Raw genomic sequence first — 23317 nt, 5'->3', positions numbered from 1 at the left:
CAGTTGGGGGAATCTAGATTTTTCTATGATTTGATTACTGCCTCACTATAAAACCTTGAACAAGTCACTTCATTTACCTTGGCTTTGAACTCCCATTTGTAAAATGAAAGGACTGAACTAGGTGACAGTGGTTTCATATCGCTATACTTAAAGTCAAACTAGGCTAAGAGACATTTTATTTGGGGACTTAATACAAGTCGCTCTGACATGATAAGGTTGGTGCTTCCTACAGAATTAAACGCTAGTTTAAATACTAATATGCTAAATAAAGATATTACTATATTTAGTAATGTAACTATAAAATAATTACACAAGTCTCATAAGTCAATGTGGTCTATTGGTAAAAACATAGTTTTTAAGATATTCAAAACTGGTTTAAAATCCTAATTCTGCCCCAAGTATACAGCCTTCTAATTCATCCTACATAAAACTGCCAAAATTATCTGAAATAGATCTTATCAGGTCATGCCTCTGTCAATGGCAAAAGCATTAAGATCCATACTTCCGCATGACATCCAGTGCTTCACAATTTGGTTGCAGTCTTCCTTTCTCTCCTCATGTTCTGCAGGATTTTGTATTTTAGTACAGGATTTCCCAAATAATATTCCCCAGAATACTATTGTGCTAGGAGATGTTAAGAGATATTCTATATAAAAGAATTCTACAGTCCAATAAATCATACTCAAATGTCATCTCTTATGTGAAGCCTTCCTGAAATCCTTCTATACATATTACTTAATCTCTTTTTATTCCCAAAGTACTTCATTTATATTTGACTTTTGCTAGTTGTTAAAGCTGATAACTGAATTCTGGTTTGACTAAAGTAAAGCACAGCTATACTTAAGTTTTACATACTCAGTCTTCACATTTTGCTCTAATAAGTTCATTGTTGCACTAAAATCTAAAATAAGTATGCACTAAAATTTAAATAGCATTTTTCATTCTTCTAATAACTTATCTTTATGATAATAAATTAGATTCCACAGTAATCTGCTACAGGGACATCATCATCACATCACAGAAGATATATGGGCTTTGAAATTAAAAAGACCCGAGTTCAACTCCCAGCTCTGCCACTAACTAGGTGAGAAACATGGGTAGACTATTTAATCTTTCTGACTCTCAGTTATCACACCAACAAAATGAAAACGATAATTTTATACAGATTTGTTTATATTTTTAAGGTAATAGGTAAGTCAATCCATGTAAACTATACGGAAGAATATATAATACTTGGCACAAACAGGCATTAAAAAACGTCAGCTTCTTTTGTTTTTCCAGTGGGCTTACACAATAATTTTCTTACATGTCTAATTTATAACAAAATGGCACAAATGAAACATAATAAAATTTAAGTAAATCTGCTTAAGTTCCTGCTTTTCAAACTGTTTACATAGTGTGTTCTTTCTTAAGAACCACAAGGGCCAAGTTAGAAGGGAGAGTTATAAAATACTGATCTGGTAAATAGGAGAAGGGTTTAGTAAAGGAACTAGTATAAATAACCCATGGACATGGACAACAAGGTGGGGACCAACTGTGGGAGAAGGGGTGGGCTGGGGGCGGGGGGTGGAGCGGGAAAAATAAGACAACTGTAATAGAAAAACAGTAAATAAATCAAAAATTTAAAAATAAAATAAAATAAGATACTGATCTGTCCTGTCTAGAAACAATCTTTAGAAGACATCTACTTTGGCGGGAAGATTTTAAGTAGTAGTACTCTGAGGCATTAGATGAGATCTCATCTAAGCATTAGATGAGATATTCAAGTACTGATTTGTCAATTAGCTACTCAAAGAGAGTTCTCTAACTTCTTAAATGTTCTTTTAATCTAGTCTCATTTTTTTTGTTTCCTTATTTAAGATATATTGATATTTCTATTGAATGTGGCAGCTATGTGATTTGTGTATTCTACCCTTGGCAAGGCTATCAAATTAGATAAATTGCATTTGGCTCTCTTTTGGGGATGTTTGGATCACCTTATATTTAATATAGTAAAGTAGAACTATTACCAGTATTTTCTCCCTCTGGGAAGCTAATCTGATTAGCAAGACAATCATCTTCATCAAGGCAGATACTTTTAAAAGCATTTGTTAACTCCTTCCTTTTAATAGTATATCACTACTTATCTCTTTAGGCCCAACTCAAATATCTCCTTTCAGCTTTCCATGATCATTAGAGGAAAAGTTATGAGTGTCATCTTACGACTCAATATGTACTTTTAGTATCACACTGTATTGTTTATTTTTGTTTTTATTGTCTTATATTTTTATACTATCCTCATGAAATAATACTTTCTTTGAACAGTTTACAGATGAGAAAATTGAAGTATAGGCACAGTGAAATTCATTCATGGATAACAAAGTGGCAAGAAATCAAAGTGGTAAGAAATCAAAATTCCAAACTCTCAAGACAGAGCTCCTCAAGATTAGACATTGCTTTTCCCTCCTTTTCCATTATTTTCAAGACCTTGAAAGTTATTGTAAATATTGTCACAAACTCCAAAACAATTTTCCACTTAAAAATTCCAAAGTACTTTTTCTAAGTTTCTGTACATAAGAAAATCAAGTTAGAAGCCTGTCAGCTCAGCTTCCAAGTAGCTTCTCTTTCTCCTGCCATCCCGGCTCAGCCTGGCAGCCACCATGAGGGTTTTCTACATTCTGATGCCGCCTCTCTGCCTACCCTTCTCCCAGATGGCCCCAGGCATTGGCCTTCTTATGGTCTATTCCACAGGTATCCAGAATACCAATGTGCCAAAAAGGGAGGGACCTGTCACTTTTACCAGTACCCATTCTATACTGGGATTGAAGGCACTTGTTACAAAGGGAAGGCCAAGTGTTGCCTCTGAGCTGGAAGCCATGGGAGGAGACCAGAAGCCACGAGAACTTTTTGTAAGCATTGTTTTAATTTAAAAAAAGATCTTTTAAAAAAAGGAACCTCAACTTCTGGCCAAGATGGAGGCATAGACAGACACGCTGCGTCTCCCTCCACAACTAAGAAATACAACTACCTCAAAACTAGATATAACCAGAAATTCCAGAAAATCAAACTGCATGGAAGTCCAACAAACAAAGATATAAAGAAGAAATGTTACAGAAACAGGGGAGTCCAAAAATCCCCAGAGTTTGCTGCTGGGGGATGGGGAGAAGTAAGCAGCTTTTTAGAATGCCTCCACATGCCTGAGGCTGGTGGCTACTGTCTTTCTTATGCAAAATGGCTTTAATGCATCCAAAGCCTCAGGCAGATGGGAGGAGTCTTGAACCAGGGGACGGTATGGAAAGCACACAGAGCCTACGTAAGGTTCTGTGAATGGTCAGAACTGTTTGCAACGCCCACTGCGTCAGATGACGCAGTCAGGGATATATAAGCAGCTGCAGACATTTTAGCTGAGACTCTCTCAAGCTCTCACTCGCGCTCTGGCTCTGGCGCTCAGACTCTCTCAAGCTCTCACTCGAACTCTCTCTCTGGCAGGCTCGGACTCTCTCTCAGACTCTCGCTCTGGGACTCTCTCAGACGCTCGCTCGTGCTCTCACTCTGAGACTCTTGCTCTCTGGCACGCTCGGGCTCTCACTCGCGCTCTGGCTCTGGCGCTCTGACTCTCACTCGCGCGCTCGCGCTTGCTCTCGCTCTCTCGCTCTCTCGTGTGCTCCCTCCACGTGGCTTGGTGAAGGGGCCTTCTCCATGTGGCTTGGAGAAGGGGTCTCCAGGCTGCTTTAAGAGGCTCTTGCCATGCAGTTCTGAGAAGGAGAGAAGATCCACGCGGTTTGCAGGAAGAAGGCAGTTTGCAAGGAGACTGAGAATCCAGGTGGTTCTGCATTGAGAGCTGGAGGGCACCACAGCACAGAAAGGACCTCCCCAATCAGATTGAATGATTGGCAGCTGCTGGTAAAGCTGAACTGTGTTAGGAAAGTAGGGAAACGGTTTCTCTGACTTTCCTAAAACTAGCCTGGTTTGGTAGTGGGGAGGCAAGGATATGTGTTTATAGGTGTTTCAAAGAGCATAAGACTTAATAACAGAAATCCGCAAATAACTAAATCTATATAACTGTTAAATAAACAATTCTTTTTCTTTTCACCAAACTCTGGTATTGAGAGTTATAATTTTGGCGGCGGGCAATCGGGCCTCTAACTAAAGAGCCCGTGGGTTTGTTTTCAACTGGAGCAGCCCAGGGGTTCTGTAACAGAAATACTCATCCAGATAGGTAGGAGGCGTGGAGCCGGGGTGGAGAGGACGAGGAGTGGTGGTGGCAGCAGCGGTGGCAGCGGCAGGTTGGCAGAAAGCACAGTCACATGTTCAAAAGTCAGGAGGGACACCTGGGGAGCATTCCCAGCTCCTCACCAGACCACCCAGATCATGGTCCCATCACCAGGGTAAATCAAGCCTCATTGCTTCTGACTGTGCAGACCAGTGGGGGTTGGGGCGGAGGCAGACACTGCCGGTCGCTCAGCAGAGTCCGCTTGTTTAAAGGGCCCCCACAGTCCTAGACCATCTGCAGACCCACCCACTCTGGAAACGACAGCCAGGGCAACAGCTAGAGAGGCACCAGTCCTATAGGGAAGTGGGAGAAGTGCCTGGAAAAGGGGTGTGTGCTGGGCAAGCGGCATTGTTCCCTCTCAGACCCGTACCCCACATACAGCACCACGTAGTGAAACAGGTTGCCCTGTACGACGAATACCTAAGGCTCTGCTGCTTGCAACGTAACAGGAGCAACAGCCCAGCCTGGGACACGGATGCAAACAAACACAGGAGCCTGTCAGGATGGGGAGACAGAGAAGTATGGCCCAAAGGAGGGAGCTGATCAGGGTTCCAGTGGGAGAACTAAGCGACAAGGAGATAATCAACCTCACAGATGAGGAGACAGCCAGCCTAACAGACACAGAATTCCAAACACTGATGATTAAAATGCTCACAGGCTTGATGACAGATATATTTGAGTACGGCTGACGCATAAGAGAAGTGGTGAAAGCTATGCTAAGTGAAACGAAGGAAAATCCACACAAAATCAATGGCGAAGGGGAGGAAACCGGGGTTCAAATTTATGATTTGAAACATAAAGAAGAAAAAAACAGTCAACCAGTGCAGAGTGAGGAGACAGGAACTGGAAAAAATAAGGATAGGCTTGGGAACCTCTGGGACAACTTTAAAGGTGCCAACATCAGAATCATAGGGGTGCCCGAAGAAGAGGAAGAGCAAGAAACTGGGAACTTATGTGAAGAAATAATGGAGGAAAACTTCCCAAATTTTGCGAAGAGAATGGACATACAAGTCCAGGAAGCATGGAGAGTCTGGGTGAGCTGGACCCAGAGGGGACCACACCAAGAAACATCATGATTAAAATGCCAAAGGTGAAAGATGAAGAGAGAATCCTAAAAGCAGCAAGAGAGAAGCGGAGAGTTGCCTATGAAGGGGTGCCTGTAAGACTCTCAGCTGATTTCTCAAAGGACACTTTGCAGGCAAAAAGGGACTGGCAAGAAGTATTCAAGGTGATGAAAAGCAAGGTCTTACAACCAAGACTGCTCTATCCAGCAAAGCTATCATTTGGAATGGAAGGGTAGATGAAGTGCTTCCCAGACAAAGTGAAGCTGAAGTTCATCATCACCAAGCCATTATATGAAATGTCAAAGGGACTTACTTAAGAGAAAGAAGATCAAAACTATGAACACTGAAATGACAACAAACTCACAACTATCAACAACTGAATCCAGAAAATAAAAACAAAATCCAACTAAGCAAACCAGAATGGGAACAGAATCATAGGTATGGGGATCGTCTGGAGGGTTATCAGCTGGGAGGGCGAAGAGGGAGAAATGGGGAAATAGTGCAGGGATTAAGAAGCATAATCGGTTGGTACAAAATAGGGGTAAGTTAAGAATAATATAAGAAAAGGTAAAGCCAAAGAACTTATATGCATGACCCATGGACATGAACTAAGGGGGTGTGATTGCTGGAGGGAAGAGGGGTACTGGGCAGAGGGGAGAAAAGGGGGGAAAAATTGGAGCTTCTGTAACAACTTAATATAATTTAAAAAAAGTAACATCAACAGCTAGATGAAAGAATAAAAGCAATACTCCAAACTTTGACAAATAGAAACATCTCAGAAAATGCAATTATCTTTTAAAAGCAATACCTTTGTTTTTTAACACTAGAATAAATAATAACTTAGCTACATGCCCTTTCTTGAATCATCTAAGCAGACAGACTGTGTCCTTCTTTACGTTAGCACTGCTTTTACATATTTATTATGAGACACATATACTACAAATGTTTTTACAAGTCTATTTTCCTGACCAGGTAGTGAGCACCTTGAGACCTGCAGCCATATGTTATTTGCCTTAGTATATCAATATTACTGTTTACTGAGTGTTTACTATGTGCTAGTCCTGGCTAGTTTGGCTCAGTGGATTGAGCGTCGGCCTGCGAGCTAAGTGTCGCTGGTTCGATCTTCCAGTCAGGGCACATCAGAGAAGGAAAACTCTGACTCCAAAAAACCTCCACTGCCTTGCGGCATACCTCTTCAGGGGAAAGGCTAAGGGAGTAAACCCCGACAGAAAATCCGGAGCCGGAGTCCCTAAGGCGGTTTGACGTTGTAGTCAACACCGGCAACTCCTGCGGCGCACCTGAAGCCAAGCTGTATTGACTCAGTCTTTCCCTTGGACCCTTCAGCTGCGAAGAGAGGGGGGGTCTGCTGCATGGGCAACAGCAGACCCTCCATATCACCCTGCCCAGGCTCTGTAGCTTCAGCTTCACTGGAGAGGACACTCCAGCGTCATCGCAAGATGTCGATTCAACACGGGAGGAGACAGATACCGTGTCACTCCCGAGTCGGACTGCACAACCATTCTTGGCGGTGCAGATAGACTCTTAAGAAGCTACACCATCGTCTCTCGAGACGGACGGCTGCCAACGACGACTATGTGCTAAGGGTTTTTTATATGTGTTATCTCATGTAATCCACAGATAACTTTAGGAGATTTTTATACCAATTTTAGGTTGTATAATAAGCTCTTTAAGAGCAGGAACCTCTTTATTTCATTTACTAATATATTTCCTGTGCCTAGTATAGCACCTGGCACTTAAAAAGCTCAAAGTTCAGTAACTTGTCCAGGGTATACAGCTAATAAGAGAAGTGACTAGATTGAAATTCAAGTCTGCCTGACTTTAAAATCTTACTTTAATTCCTCTTTAATCCCAACTTCCACCTCAGAATTTGGTACTGAGAAGATACATGGTGGATATCTGCTAAATGAATGAACGTGTTCTACCTTCAGGTTGCTCATCCACTTCACCCTAGCATTCCCATACTTCTTCACTCCTCTATCCTAATTTTAAATTTCTAAGCCTAGGATAAAAGTCATAGTTATAAGCTTTCATTCTGCTTCCCTTCCTATCAGCAAACATTACCATTCTACACAGGTAAGAATATATTTATTACTGGAAAGACACAAGAAAATTGCAGCATAGGAAATTATATGAATAGCTAATTACTTTTATTATGTAAATACAACGTCAAATAGGGTTTAAACACAAAATGCAAAAGTGATGGTCAAAGTTACAAAAATTAACCTCAGATTTCCAATTTTATTTTTTTGTGGTTGAGTTTTCTTTCTTATAAAGGCAAACAAAATATGTATAAAAACTGAGCTATTTTTTTAATAAACTTACTTGATTTTTTACACCGCATCAATAATCTTTCTAAATAATGACATCACTTTAAACTATAATTAACAGTGAAGTGAGTTGAGGGTGTCCTCTCCTGTAATATCAACTTTAGTGTGTCTACATTCAGCTGGCCTGTAGAAAAGCAAGGCACAATAATGTGGTTTTGGAATTTATTTAAAAAAACAGATTTCAGCCCTAGCCAGGTATCTCAGTTGGTTAAGAGCATTGTCCTGATATGCAAAGGTTACAGGTTTGATCCCCAGTCAAGTCACGAACAAGAATGAACCAATGAATGCATAAATAAGTTGAACAACAAATCTCAATCTTTCTCTCTCTCTCTTTCTCTCTCTCCTTCCCTCCCACTTCCTGTCTCTCTCTTAAAAAAATTAAAAAATAAATGTATGTAGTCTATCTGTTTTAAAAGTAAATTAAAGTTACAGAAACATTTACTTATTATATAAGTACAGAATATTCTAAAACTACAAGGCCTCTGATAATCCTGAAATGTGTGCTTATTTATTTATTTTTATTTGCTAGTTTGTTTAAAAAAATGGTGACAGGAGTCAAACAAATCCAGATTACAGTCCCCCTGGCTCTGCCTCTTAATAACTGTGTAACCCTGGGGCAAATTAATATTTCTGAGCTCATTTTCCTTATAACGTGGACAATAACCTTAATCTGCAGGACTGCTGGGGAGATTAGTCTGTGTAGTAATGAGCACAGTGCCAGGCACATGGGAGCACTCAATAAACAATAGACAGCTCTCTTTAGTTAGGGTCTGCTGCTTTATCTCATTCTGGTTTTATTATGGGATGCATTTAAATCATTATTTCCTACAGCAAAGTTTCTTGTGTTTGCTCCCCTCAGTTTAAATAAACTTCCACCTCAAAAAACTTATTAAACTATATATTGGGGGAAAATATTTAAGGACTTTTCAGTCTATCTTTCCTAGAAAAGAATGTCATAGAAAAAGACTTTATATATGTATGTGCATAGGCTTCCTGTTTTGTTTTGTTTTCTGCTTATGAGAGCAATGCTGCACCTGCATTACTGACTTCCAACAGCCAGGTGGGCCTGGGCGTTGACTGTTCCAGGTAGACTCCTGTTGTCTACAGCTGGCTCCTGTAGGCACTCGAGTTTGCAACCTCTGTTTTCAACACTGAGTTTTCTTAGGGTGTTTGTGTTTACCAGAAAAGGAAAACACAAGGCAGGCAAGTATTGCTAACCAATCAAATGTGTAATAATTTTTAAGAATTACCTGATGGAATACAGGCTCCTTTACCTTAAGGTAAACCTGCAAAATATTAAAACACATGTAAATGAAGTGCATTATGGAGAGGGAAAGTAAACCTATTCCAACAATTCTGCAAATCCCAAATCTCTCCTGCTTTCCTAGTCCTGCTTCTTAGACCTGACTCTAGTCATATAAACTAATCAGATTAGTTGGTATGCCATAGGAGGGCTAGTACCTACAGGTGGGTCTTCCCCAGTGCTAGCTTTTCCATAGTAAACTACATGTTTCAAAACTGTTGTGGATGAGTCTAGCCTCTGCCTCAGCATCAAGGAGGGGCAGAGATGCCCAGACGCTCGTGATGGCTGAAGAGGTTATGCCTGACAACCCTTTTCTACAGTAGGAAGAACACTGGCTTTAGAGTTAGAGACACAAATTAAATTTCAGACTCTGCCACTCACTTGCTGCATGCTTTGAGCAAGTGTTAAGTGGCATCACAACCAAAAGACTAATTTTTCCTTATCTGGATAATGGGAATAATAGTGGTAAGGAATAAGAAGGTAAAATATGTCGAAGTGTCTAGCATAATAGGTGCTCTATAAGTGAGAACATTTAAAACAAATCTCTTGTGCTTCTGCTTCCCAAAACCTCTAACTCACTCACCTAGATGTGTTCCCAATTACATAAACCCTAGTTTTAGGCTCCAGTGTCATGTGGGTGGTTAAGTTCAGCACCTATTCAAGATTTTGCATGCATTTATTACATTACAGGCATACACCTTTAAAACGGCATGGTAGAGAGGAATCAAAATTCAAATCATAATCCTGAAATGACTCCCATCACTTACAAGACAGAGTCCAATTTTTAAAGCCTTCCATGACCTCACTCCTGCCTTTCTGTTTGGCTTCACCACTCTCTTCTTGTTTCTTTTTCATTCTAGGCTCCAGGAAGTAGAGTGCTTCCCCAAATGTGCTATATTCATGCTTCTGTGTCTTTAAACATGCTGCTCTTCACTTTGTCCAGAAAACCTCTCCTGCTGGCAAACACCCATGTTTCAAGATTCAATTCAAGCTACACCTCTTCCTTGAAGCCTTTTCTGATTCTCTCTCTATTCAGCAAAAGCAACCACTCATCTTCCTCTGGACCCTCATTGTCCATGTATACATGGCTCTGTGCTTATGGACAAGGTCATATAGTCTATTTAGAAATGTCTCACCATACTCTTGCCCAAGGGCCTGGCGAACTTCTAATCATCAGTTAAAACTCAGCTTAAGTGCCTTCTCCATGGAGCTTTCCTTGACCCACTCAAGCAATCTTCTTTGAATATTCCTTCATTTCATCCTTATATAACTAGTTTTGCCTCTATTATTATAATTATCACCCTGGCTGGTTTGGCTCAGTGGATTGAGCGTCGGCCTGCGAGCTAAGTGTCGCTGGTTCGATCTTCCAGTCAGGGCACATCAGAGAAGGAAAACTCTGACTCCAAAAAACCTCCGCTGCCTTGCGGCATACCTCTTCAGGGGAAAGGCTAAGGGAGTAAACCCCGACAGAAAATCCGGAGCCGGAGTCCCTAAGGCGGTTTGATGTTGTAGTCAACACCGGCAACTCCTCCGGCGCACCTGAAGCCAAGCTGTATTGACTCCATCTTTCCCTTGGATCCTTCAGCTGCGAAGAGAGGGGGGGTCTGCTGCATGGGCAACAGCAGACCCTCCTATCACCCCGCCCAGGCTCTGTAGCTTCAGCTTCACTGGAGAGGACACTCCAGCGTCATCGCAAGATGTCGATTCAACACGGGAGGAGACAGATACCGTGTCACTCCTGAGTCGGACTGCACAGCCATTCTCGGCGGTGCAGATAGACTCTTAAGAAGCTACACCATCGTCTCTCGAGACGGACGGCTGCCGACGACGATTGTAATTATCATCTTTTGAAGCAATTCTACTAGAATGTACTCCTCAAGCAAAGCAACTGCTTCTTAGTCATCTTTGTATTTTCTATTGCCTGATACGGTAGGTTTGCAATAAAAGGTTGTTGAAATAAGTATCTCTATACAAAACACAATTCACTTGAGGGGAAAAGAAAGCTATCTCAACTTATTAGGAAAAGGTTAAAAAATAGACATACTCAGCTCAACAGGGGAAAGCTAATCTCTCTCTCGCACTCTCTCTTTTTATTAATGAATAGGAGGCAATATAGTTATTAGAAAAAATTTCTTTTTTCTCATTGCTACTCATTATTAGCATTTTGATTTTTTCCCCATATTTGTTAACCAGAGTTTAAAAAGTTGTTTCAACTTTTTGTTGAAAAATAACACCTAAACAGGAAACAAAAAATGCAGTCTCTGTGAGTTCGTGTAGAAACATTTTGGTTTGAACAGCACGAAGTAAACACTGGAAGCAAAATGTGCCAGGCTTCATAAATGGCTAGTTCACACGCTTAATCTGTCAGACAAAATATGACTTACTGTGGTTACTATTAAACTGAATAGAACTAAGGTAAAAAGCAGATGGTAGTTTACTGAGTTCTTGATCTTGAAACACTCAAACCTTTAAAACAAAGAAAGAAGAAAGAAAATGGCTTTAGAATACACAACTAGGAAAATAAGTAAAATGCTGTTTTCCCACCTGCATACAAGCCTCTGGGTCTAGTGATGCCTATCATTGCTCCCACCCATACTCTCATCTTAGAGAACCTGTACTGTCTATGGCATCCAATGCCTGAAGGGACCAGGAGAAGGCACCTTACTTAAATGGGGTCAATGAGAGGCTCTCCCCTGAAAATGTGGCGTTTGGTAGCTGGACTAAGGCATACTATTATAGGAAATATCACTCTATTATAATTGTCTCTTTACTTATCTGTCTCCCTAACCAAACCATGAATTCCTTGTGTGCAGGGATAAAATCTTTCTTCCATATATTTAGTCACTAGAATAGAATATTCAGTAAATAAGAAGTATGAACAAACATGGACATCAGTTAAGTATCCAACATTTGAACCTATGTTTTAGTACAAGCAGCAGGAGAGGTCTCTTAGTTTACTAATTAACTGGCTGTGGGAATTGGACCAAACTCCTGTTTCCTTATCTGCAAAGAAAGGTGGTGGCCCAGATGACTTCTAAGATCTCTTATCTTTAAATTCTGAAACTTGATGACTTAGTAATAAGAGCTCATCTGAAAGTATTTTTCTAGATCAGAGTAGCAAACTACAGACCAAGGGCAATCTCTCAGCCGAAGCCCGTTTCTTCATAAGTAAAATTTTACGGGAATGCAGTGACACCCACTTGTTTACATATCTACCATGCTACAACAGCAAAGCTGAAGAGCTGCAGCAGACCACAGGCACACAACCACAAGAATAATTACTATCTGACCCTTCACAGAAAAACGTTTCAGAACTCTTTTTAAATATTTTTTAAACTATTCTGAATTTTACATATCTTTAGAAGACATTCTTGAGCTAGCAATGATGATCATGCTGAAAATAATCAGATAACCATCACATAAGGGGCTCAGAGATGTCTTACGTATTAGCACTAGGGAACAGAACACAGACTTAGAAGGTAAAGCTATTAAACTTGTAGTTCAATTTCCAGCTCAGAAACTTACTAACTACATGACCTTAAGTACATCATGTAACCATAAGTTCTGCTTATATTTGTGAACGAAAAAGGGGTTCTTACAGAAAGTAACTTCACTGGGGATCTGATCTTAAATTCCTAAGTGGTCAGGTCATGGTGGGTAGCGATGCACCAGGCATATAACTTTTTAGTAAAAGGTTTATCTTTGCCATAAGCAAGCACTGTCCATTGTTTCTGTGCATCTAGGTTAACATACTTTTGAAATAAGCTTAACTACCCTTAAGAAAGCACATAATCTTGTAAACTATCCAATCCCTGCCTTGCTTTCTCCAACCTTCATGTAATCTTCCCTAGTTCCCCCTCCTTAATTCCCAATGCATCAAAGAAACTGCAAAACTGTCATTCTCAGAGCATTTGAGATCTTGCTTCCCAGCAGATGTCATCAATCTGAACTCAAATAAACTCTTTGAAAACCTCTCTACAGACTTGGACATTTCTTACGTTAATATATCCTTAGACAAATTACTAAATCTGTTTGTGCCTCATTTCATTATCTTTAATATGGGAACAATATGCATTTATTTTGCACAACTGTGAGAATTAGAGATGACTTGGTATCTCTAGATCAATTACAGCTACAAAGTAGATAAATACTATTTTTATGGCATAATATATAAAATATTTATTTAAACATATGTACATTCACAATTCAAGGAAAGGCAAATTATGTACATTAAGTCAAATTTAAGTAAGAGTCTGCCTAAATTGGCTGTAGGGTACTGAGAACAAAAGTTAATAAACAACATCGTAATTTCCCAGAGACTATACATTAAGGTCACAAATATTATAATCTACACTATTACAATATCTTAGTAATATTAACTAAGTTATAGAACTTAATTCACTTTGAGACCAATATGAATTTTAAAATATATCAAACAGCTGAATTTTAAACTTAAATACTTACATGCAGTACACAAATATACAACAGCTGTAAATCATTGGGAGTTCATCCAATAGCTATAAGAAACAAAGGCAAATAATAGGCCATGAATATTATAGAGCTGCAGTTATCATGCAAATCAAAATAAAACATGATTAAAATGGTCACTTCATTATCTAATATATTTTACTAATTCTTTTACATATTTATTGCTATCTAATTTACACTGAGTGTGTTTATTTTAGTTCATTGTTTTTGAACAAACAAGCTTATCCATCCATCTGTCCTAATGCACATACCTAATTATAATGCAGGACTCAGATCATTTGGTATCACAAACCGTAATATACCTCCATTAATGAATGATGTTCACCATGTTGAAATCTGTGGGTCCTTATCAGTATTCTTTTGCATTCCTCCCCTTTCCTATAGCATTTAAGATGGGTAAAATGTCCACTCATACACATAAGAAGTGATATTAATGGTCAGGGAATTCATTTAATTAATCTAAGTAACATAAGTCTCTAAAAAATAATACTATTATTAGCAGTAATAATTAGCAGTAATCTTAAACTACAGCAAGACACTAAGCTAAGTGTTTTAGACAGGTTACTGCTAATCCTTAAACCAATCCTAAACCCAGGCGCATGTGTGGAGAGTGCTCTGAAGGGAGAAAGCATAGGTGTGGGAAAAATAGCAGAGAGGTTACAGCAGTCCAGGTTAAGGAAAGTTGCTACTCGAATTAAGGTAGCAGAACTGGGAATAGATATAAGTGAAGAGGCTTGAGAAATATTTAGGAAGTAAAATAAACAGGGATTTGTGGCTGATCTGATACAAAATTGAGGGATGCCAATGCTGACTTTCTAGTACAGCAGTCCCTCTCTATATCGCAGTTCACTTATCGCAGCCTCACTGTATCACAGGATTTTTAAAAATATCATATTTAATTATTTATCGTGGATTTTTCGCTATATTGCAGGATTTTGCTGTACTGTATATGTATGTTGTTAAAGTTATGTAGGTTTAAGTGTGAAGAACATGTTTAAGAACATAAGTAGTGTTTATAAAAGTGGGGAAAAGTTAATAAGGGACTGGGAATGGTTTATAAGTGTGTGGGAAGGGTTTATAAAGCCTTAAAATGTATATAAATACTAAAATAAATGTAAGGTTCCTACTTTGCGGATTTTCACCTATCGTGGGGGGGGGGGGGTCTAGAACGTAATACCTGTGATAAGTGAGAGAATACTGTACTGAGATTTTGAAAACAGAAAATTACAAGAGCAATTTTCAATACGTTTAGTCTAAGGTACCTGTAAGACAACGAGGTGAAAGTACCTATCAGGCCCTGGCTGGTGTGGCTTAGTGGATTGAGTGCCGGCCTGCAACCAAAAGGTCACCTGTTCAATTCCCAGTCAGGGCACATGACTGAGTTCCAGGCCAGGTACCCAGCTGGAGACGTGCAAGAAGCAACCAATCAGTGTATCTCTTAACATGCCGATGTTTCTCTCCCCTTCTCCCTCCTTTCTCCTCTCTCTGAAAATAAATAAAATCTCAAAAAAAAGAAAGTACCTATCAGGCAACTAGAAATACAAATCTGTAGCAGAAAAGAAAGGTCTGGACTCCAGATGTGGGCAGCTTATTTATGATTAAAGAACTAAATTGAACTGTGCATATGTTAAAAGAGAACAGATTTTAAAATCTGGGTGATACAAGTAGAATAGTCTTATTTCAAAACCATAACTAGCAAAATTATGACTGGTAAAAGAGCACAGAGTTCCACAGCTGGGTGGGGTATAGATCTGAGATGAGTCTGGAGAGGTAGGCAGGGGCCAGATCACAAAGCCTATGGTTCAAATTTATAAGCTTGGACTATACAAAGTGACATGCTGGGGGAGCAGACTGTATTTTACATATCTCTTCCCCAGCGCTTACACAAAGCCTAGCAAATATTGCTCAGAGAATGAAAGCAATTAGTTTGGTCCGTAGGAAGAGTACTTTTGTTCCAGATGGAGAAGGAGAGCAGGAACATCAATTATAGGAATCGGAGTTGAAGATGATGGATTAAGGTAGTGGCAATACAGATGCCAGAGGTAGGTGTTTCCCAGACTTATTCTGAAAGTCGAATCAAGAGGATTTAGTGGTTATAGAGGTGAGAAAGTAGGAGAAATTAAAGAAGAATCACAGGTTTTTGGCTTGAGCTTTCAGTGTAAGATGGTTTCATTCACTAAGATAGGGAAAAAAGGAGAAAGAAAGGTAGTAGTATTTGTAACTAGAACATCTGTTGTTTACATTATAAAGTCTGAACTGGCTTACATTATTACTTAACTTGTAAGCTATTTTTAGGTGAGCTATAGGTGAGCAAGCATTGTTCTTTGGTTTGTTTTCTAGGATAAGTAAATTATGTTTACTTACAAGAGCTAAATAATCAATTTTTTTACTAGCATTTATTTTCTAATATCAAGCATATATGCTCATTACAGAATAATTGGAAAAGGCAGAAAACACAAGGAAAAAATTAAGAAACTGCCTTTATTTAATTTCACCCTCCCCAAAATTATCAATAACTGTATATTTTGGTTAGTGAAAGCAAAAAAAAGAATGAGTTGAATTAATAAATAAATGAAAAGGGTGTGGGAGAAGACTTCCAAAAACTTAAGATCTAAATTTATACTCCTCCCCCACTCAATACAAGACATAGTCCTAAAACAAATAAAGGGAACAAAAGAATATATAATGAAAGTTAGACCCTAATCTTGTCTTTAACTTGCTGTGCAACTTTAGTCAAGTCACTTTGTTGTTGTTGGGCTATTTTTCATTTATAAAATTTGTCGGCTGGATTAAATTTTAAAAATCTCTTTTACTATTAAACCTTGATCATCTTAAATTATCCTTTGGTACACTTACCCCTTATTTGAAGGCCATCTGTTCACTCCAGGTGTCTTTACCCAGTCTTTAATATTTTCCTCAACCCCATCTCCAAATGCATTGCTATTGGTTAGTTGCCACAAGAATTTAACACATTAATACTGAGAAAGGAGCTAGTAATAGCTCAAAATGTCACCCTTCGCAAGGGCATACATAACTTAATAGTGCTCAAAGGAATGAATCAGTAACAATGGATCAGTAATCGTGGTTTCAGATTTTCTGACTGGCTGAAGAAAACAAAAAGGAACTATTATTTATTAAACATTTATTTACCAGACCCTATGCTGGTACTGTACTTCCACATATGCCAATTAATTGATTCTCATAATACTCTTACAGGTATTATCAGACCTGTTAGATGGATGAGAAAACTAAGGTTTGCCAAGATTAAGTGGCATATCTGTGCTCAAACTGCCAGCAAAGGAGTAGCATCAGAAATGGAACCCAAGCAGCCACCTAGACATAATAAATCTGAATAAAATACCACCCAAGCTCTAAATCATGCTTAAGACAGAACTGTCAATATTTGCTTAAACTCACTTAAGGCAGAACAGGGCCCCCAATATCTCTATAGCTACAACAAGGTAAGTTCAGGCAGGCAGAATGGTTTACTGATCACCAGAGCCAGCACTGCCATTTCCTACTTTACTTCAGTGATTGTGTATAACAAATGATGGCGTAACGTAGCTGAATCAAATTTATTCTGAAAGGAGATAACACAAGGAGCCTGCAAGGAATATTTACGATCACTTAATATTTAGATTAAAGAGACAGAGAAGTCCTTTGATACTGATGATTCTTCCCTCCTCCTCAATCATTGGGAAAATGAGTCATGTCATTTCTGCCCAGTTAGATGAGCACATAAAACCGTAACTCTGAAGTCCAAAAGGTGAAGAAAATAAGGCATTTGTATAATTTGCCCATGAAGTAGTATTATAGTAATGATAAAGCACAGAATCAAAGATCTCAGGGTCAAAGGCCATCTTGTCCATCCAAATGTGTGTTATCTTGCTAACCGCCTTGCCAACAATTAACTTTATATGCCAATCAAAGTGTGTCCCACTTCTGCTCAAAATCCATTAATGGCTCACAGAGGATAAAGTCCAAGAGGCTTAAATCTGTCCTCTGGTTAGTTTCCCAAACCACATCTCCACATAGTTCAATGTCTGCCCCAGAGCAGGCACTCAATAATTTAACACATATTAGCTATTACTACTGGCAGCACTGGCAGCACTACCGCCACCATGACCACATACTTCATCCCACGGCTACACCCATAATGTACTACCTGCAGTATGGATGCCAGCCATACTCTCACATCTTTGTGTGTTCTAGTTGGTCTGGCAAATTCCTATTCGTCGTTGACAATGCAACTCCAACATGTGTCACAGTCATCTGTGAAACCCATTCTCTGATCTTCCCACCCTAAATAATTAGTTTCTCTTTCTATTTCCATAGGACTGTGTATGTTCCTTTATGACTGCATTTTATCTTCACTCCTAGACAAATAACTCCTTGAGGAAAAAACAGCATCATCTTTACCTATGCATACTTGTTGCCCAGGTACCTAAATACAAAATTTTGAACTAATGAAAGTGTTTATTCAGCCTATACTTGGGCATCTCCAAGGACAGAGGACTCATGATCTCTCAAGGCAGCCTTTGCCATCCATCTACTAGCTCAGACATTCTTCCCTGTGCTGAGCAAGATGTCTTCTTATCTTTAATGCCCCTAGGACCACACAGAATAAACCTAATATTGTTCAACATGTCAACCCTTGAACACTGATACGTAAAACATTTATGTTGTGCTATGTGGCAGCCCTGTGATATAAACAGAGGATACACCAAGGTCAACCAGAGAGTGCCTACTCCTAGATAACTCACATTTTGATAGAGAAGTCAGACACATACATAGTATATTTATAAAATAACCTGATAAGGCAGTGATAGAGATGCACACATCCAAGTCAAGCATGGCATGCACATTACACATGATGCTTTCTTATAAATATGTGTTGAATATCAAAATGAATTCTGAGAATTATTTCTTATACATTTAATATAGCTACAGTAATTCATAGACTGTTGTTTATAAGATCCTTCCAGAATTAACACCATCTAATAATAGCCTTATGTGGTTACTGAGCACTTGAAATAAACCTATTCTAAGATCCACTGGAACTATGAAATATAGATATGATTTTATGGCTTGAAGCATTTCATTAATACATTTTTATATTAACTACAGGTGGAAGTAATACTTTAGGGATGTTGGATTAAATAAAATACATCACTGGAGTTAATTTCACTTATTTTTAAATGTGGCTTTTATTAATGTGGATACACAAAATTTTAAATTACATATGTAGCTTACATTATATTTCTACTAGATAGTGCTGTTCTAGAAGTTTCTGGGTTAGTGATGGGGAAAAGAGAAGTCAAAAGATTGAGACCCAGACACATGGTCTCCTTAGAGCAAGGGCAAACAATAAAAATGCTTGCAAGTTCTAAAACCATAAGAGAGAAACATGAGGAAATGCAGGCATCTAAGAATAAAAATATTTTGATGAACTGATTATGTCTTTTTAAGATGTCTCTGTGAGACTCTACTCTTTAATGCTGCTCTAAAATTGTACATACCTACACAGAGGTGGTCAAAAAGTTAATACTCTTCAATTGTCATGGACCACTTATATGCTTGCTTAGTCAATCTGGATCCTTTGGTCTGAAGTAAAAACTCCAGAGATTACTAATCTCATTTTATTTCCAGTCTCTTGTCTCAATCACCCTCTAGTAACATACTCTTTTCTCAAATTTGAAGTGTCTCTGGATTAGGAGAAATAAGCATTTAGTCAATTTTGTCATTACTGACCTGCATTTCATATTTCAGAGTCATGTGGAAGCACCAGGATCCCATTCCTACCACTGAAATTAAAACAAACACACAAACAAAACAATTAGCATTAAGTTCTTTGGAGGCGACCAAAATGACTTCAGAAGACAATAAGACATTTAAAAGCACCTAGCTGTCTTTCTGTTTTTTTAATTTTTAGAGAAAGGGGAAGGGAGAGAGAAAGAGAGGGAGAGAAACACCCATCAGTTGCCTCTTGCACACCCCCAACCAGGGACATGACCCACGACCCAGGCATGTGCCCTGACCAGGAGTTGAACCTGCAACCTTTCAGTTTGCGGGAGGACACCCAACCCACTGAGCCACACCAGCAGGGGCTCAAAGCACTGAGTTTTAGGAAGAACAAAGTTTATGAAATCTGTAGCAGGATATAGTAGACTGTGTATAAGCTCTATAATGAATGAAATTTTGGTATAGAAAGAAGAAATACAGTGTAAGTTCTCTTAAATTCCTTCCAATACATAATTTACTAGTTTAATCAATATTCTCCATTTTTTCTTTAAAATACATTACCTGATGTTCAGGGTAAGCTTTAATGCTATAAGTGTTTAACTATTCTTCAGTACTTTGCACGTCTGATCCAAATAACTGAAATGAACGTTAACTAAGAGCATTTCCAAACCTATCAATGCCACTGTATTTAGTTATCAGAACTATGACTGCAAAGAGAGCTACTGTTTCTACAAAAACTATTTTAAATGCTTAAAGTACACTCAATAAAAATGAGATGCTAATAAAATTGCTGTTGAAGTAGGTGTGGGTAAGATATCTATTACAGATTAGGAAAAATAATAAAAATCTAAGATTTTGTATACATGTCTCAAAGTTCTTTCCAAATGTGTCTATTTTGAAAAAACTGCTTTCAGTTTAGGGTATAAAAAATTTGTTGTTTGCTTTTTAAAAGGTTAAGTAGAACTATAATTAGAATCCTATATTCAAAGGCCATGTCCCATGTCAAAGATGATACAACTATGTTTTAATTAAATTAAACCTTGAAGATGGGTGTATATATATATTTACAATAATTATATGTTTTGACTTTTTAAAATTAAACTGATCAAATATCAGCCCCTATCACATATGATAATTGAGCTTTTAGTGTGATTCATTAGGTTCAGTCAACAAGCATTTATTTACTGAGCACCTCCAATCTGCCAGTCAGTTACAGATGCTGAGTTACTAAGATAAGGGCCAGTCCTTGGCCTTAATGAAGCATATAGTCTAATGGAGGGTACAGCTGATAAATAGAAAAGGCCAGTACAACGAGATATGATAAGGAGATATGCATAGAGTACCATGGAAGCACAGAAGAGGGGCACTTACAAAGAAAGTCAGCCTGTAGATATCCGGAGAGTCAGCCTTAAAGATGTACAGGAGTTAGCCCAACGAACATGGTAAGTGCGGTGTCACCAAATGATTTGTACAAGAGAGAGGCTGGCCAAGATGGAGGCATAGAAAGACACGATGCATCTCCCTTCATAACTAAGAAGGAATAAAACTACCTCAGAACTATAAAAACAACCAGAAGTACCAGGAAATCGAACTGTATGAAAAGTCCAACAAACGAAGAAATAAAGAAGAAATATTCATCCAGACAGGCGCAACATCTCTACCTAAGACACAGAGGCAAACACAGGAGACTGTCAAGTTGAGGAAACAGAAGTATGGCCCAAAAGAGGAAGCAGATCAAGGTTCTAGTGGGAGAACTAAGTGATGAGGAGATAGCCAACCTAATAGATGCACAGTAAAGCACTAGTGATAATGATGCTCACAGACTTGACAGACAAGAAATAAACAGTCAACCAGTACAGAAGGAGGAAATAAGAATTTAAAAAAACAAGGAGAGGCTTACGAACCTCTGGGACAACTTTTAACGTGCCAACATCCGAATCATAGGGGTGACAGAAGGAAAAGAGGAAGAACAAGAAACTGAAAACTTATGTGAAAAATAATGAAGGAAAACTTCCCTACTTTGGTAAAGGAAATAGACATACAAGTCCAGGAAGCACGGAGTCCCAAACAAGCTAGACCCAAAGAGGACCACACCAAGACACATTGTAATTAAAATGCCAAAGGTTCAAGATAAAGAGAGAATCTTAAAAACAGCAAGAGAAAAGCAAAGTTACCTACAAAGGGGTGCCTATAAGACTCTCAGCTGATTTCTCAAAAGAAACTTTGCAGGCAAAAAAGGACTGGCAAGAAGTATTCAAAGTAATGAAAAGCAAGGACCCACAACCAAGATTACTCTGTCCAGCAAAGCTATCATTTAGAATGGAAGGGCAGATAAAGTACATCCCAGACAAGGTAAAGCTAAAGGAGTTTATCCTCACCAAGCCATTATTACATAAAATGTTAAAGGGACCTATTTAAGAAAAAGAAGATTAAAACTATGAACATTAAAATGACAACAAACTCACAACTATCAACAACTGAATCTAAAAATAAAAACAAAAACAAACTAAGCAAACAACCAGAATAGGAACAGAATAACAGGTATGGGGGTCATTTGGAGGGTTATCAGCTGGAAACGGGGAAGGGATTAAGAAGCATAATTAGTAGGTACAAAATGGACAGAGGATGTTAATAATAGTACAGGAAAGGGTGAAGCCAAAGAACTTACATGCACGACCCATGGACATGAACTAAGGGAGGTGGGATTGCTGGTGGGAAGGCGAGTACTGTGGGAAGGGGAGCAAAGGCAAAAGAAACTGGGACAACTCTAACAGATTCATTAATAAAATATACTTAAAAAGATGATTTGTACAAAGCCACTTGAGAAAAATTTCAAACTCTTGGTTACTCCTGCTTTTAAAAAAAAATCTCTATATACATGACTATTTTTACTGCTCAAAATGAGCCAAGAAGTAAAAAGTTATTATACTTGTTTAATAAAGAAATGAGGAAGCAGGATGGTTGGTGTCTTTTTTCAAAAGGAGAAATTAGAAGGTGCAAAGGTAGATAAATTAATGGAAGGGGGAAAAATAAACCCTGTGAATTATTTAAAGTCACAATATACTATGAAGTAAAAAAATAAAAATAAAGTGGGATGAGTACTCATCATGAAAGGGAGACTGGCCACTAAATTATGCCTCACTCAAGGCATCAAACATTTTCATATGTTCTCTTGGTACTACTTACATATAGAGTATTAAAAGTCTAACTTTTTTTTAGAGCTCTCTAAAGTTTATTGCTTTTCAACAAGCCATTTAGAATGCAAAGTAATGTAATAGAACAGCATCACCTTCCTCCACACAATACTTTATATTTTGCCACTTTAAAGCAAACCACCAATATTTGTTAGTTTATCATCTTGATTGAGACATAATTCACATACTACAAAATTAATTTAAAATGCACAATTCAATTGTTTTTAATATGTTCATAAAGTTGTGCAACCATCATTACCTAATTTTAAAACATTTCAACACCCCAAAGAGAAACCTAACACCAATTAGTAGTCACTCTATTTCTCCTGAAATCTACCCTCTCCTCAGCCCTAGACAACCACTAACTTACTTTCTGCCTTTACAGATTTGCCTGTTCTGAACTTTTCATATAAGTGGAATCATATAATAGGTGATCTTTTCTGTCTGCTTTCTTTCACTTAGCATAATACTTTCAAGGTTCATTTATGTTCTAGCATGTATTGATAACTCATTCCTTTTACGGATGAATAATATTTCATTGTATGGACATACTACATTTTATTTATCCATTCACTAGTTGATGGACATTGTTATAAATTGTATGTCTTTGTCCCCCCTAATTCATATGTTGAAGCCCTAACCTCCGAAATGATAGTGTTTGGGGGTGGGGCCTTTGGGAGGTAATTAGGTTTAGATGAGGTCATGAGGGTAGGGCCCCATGATGGGATTAGTGTCCTTAATAAGAGGAAGAGAGAGGACCTCTCTCTCTCTCCACCTGCATGAACCAAAAATAGGCCATGAAAGACACAGAGGAAATGTGGTCATCTACAAGCTAAGAAAAGGGCTCTCAATAAGAACTGACCATACCAGCACCTGTAACAAAATAAATGTCTGTTGTTCAAGCCATGCAGTCTATGGTATTTTGT

General features: G+C 38.4%; 1 protein-coding gene and 1 pseudogene across 1 annotated transcript in view; one reads left to right on the top strand and one right to left on the bottom strand.

Annotated features, from left to right (window-relative positions):
- The window catches only part of ACER3 (alkaline ceramidase 3), a 140196-nt gene that overhangs the window by 27373 nt on the left and 89506 nt on the right, over positions 1-23317 (bottom strand). Inside the window, exons 3-6 of the mRNA XM_090267783.1 lie at positions 19207-19259; positions 13432-13484; positions 11352-11433; positions 8915-8950 (exon numbers count right to left, since the gene is read on the bottom strand). Of these exons, the coding sequence (XP_090123909.1) occupies positions 8915-8950; positions 11352-11433; positions 13432-13484; positions 19207-19259 (224 nt within the window). The remainder of the gene's footprint in view (positions 1-8914; positions 8951-11351; positions 11434-13431; positions 13485-19206; positions 19260-23317) is intronic.
- On the top strand, positions 2640-2845 carry LOC150018532 (beta-defensin 1 pseudogene; annotated as a pseudogene).

This window comes from Furipterus horrens, unplaced genomic scaffold (assembly GCF_987537825.1).
Source record: "Furipterus horrens unplaced genomic scaffold, mFurHor1.1.pri manual_scaffold_2, whole genome shotgun sequence".
NCBI lineage: Eukaryota > Metazoa > Chordata > Mammalia > Chiroptera > Furipteridae > Furipterus > Furipterus horrens.
The sequence above is the reverse complement of the archived record's forward strand: the minus strand, read 5'-3'. Positions and strand labels throughout refer to the sequence as shown.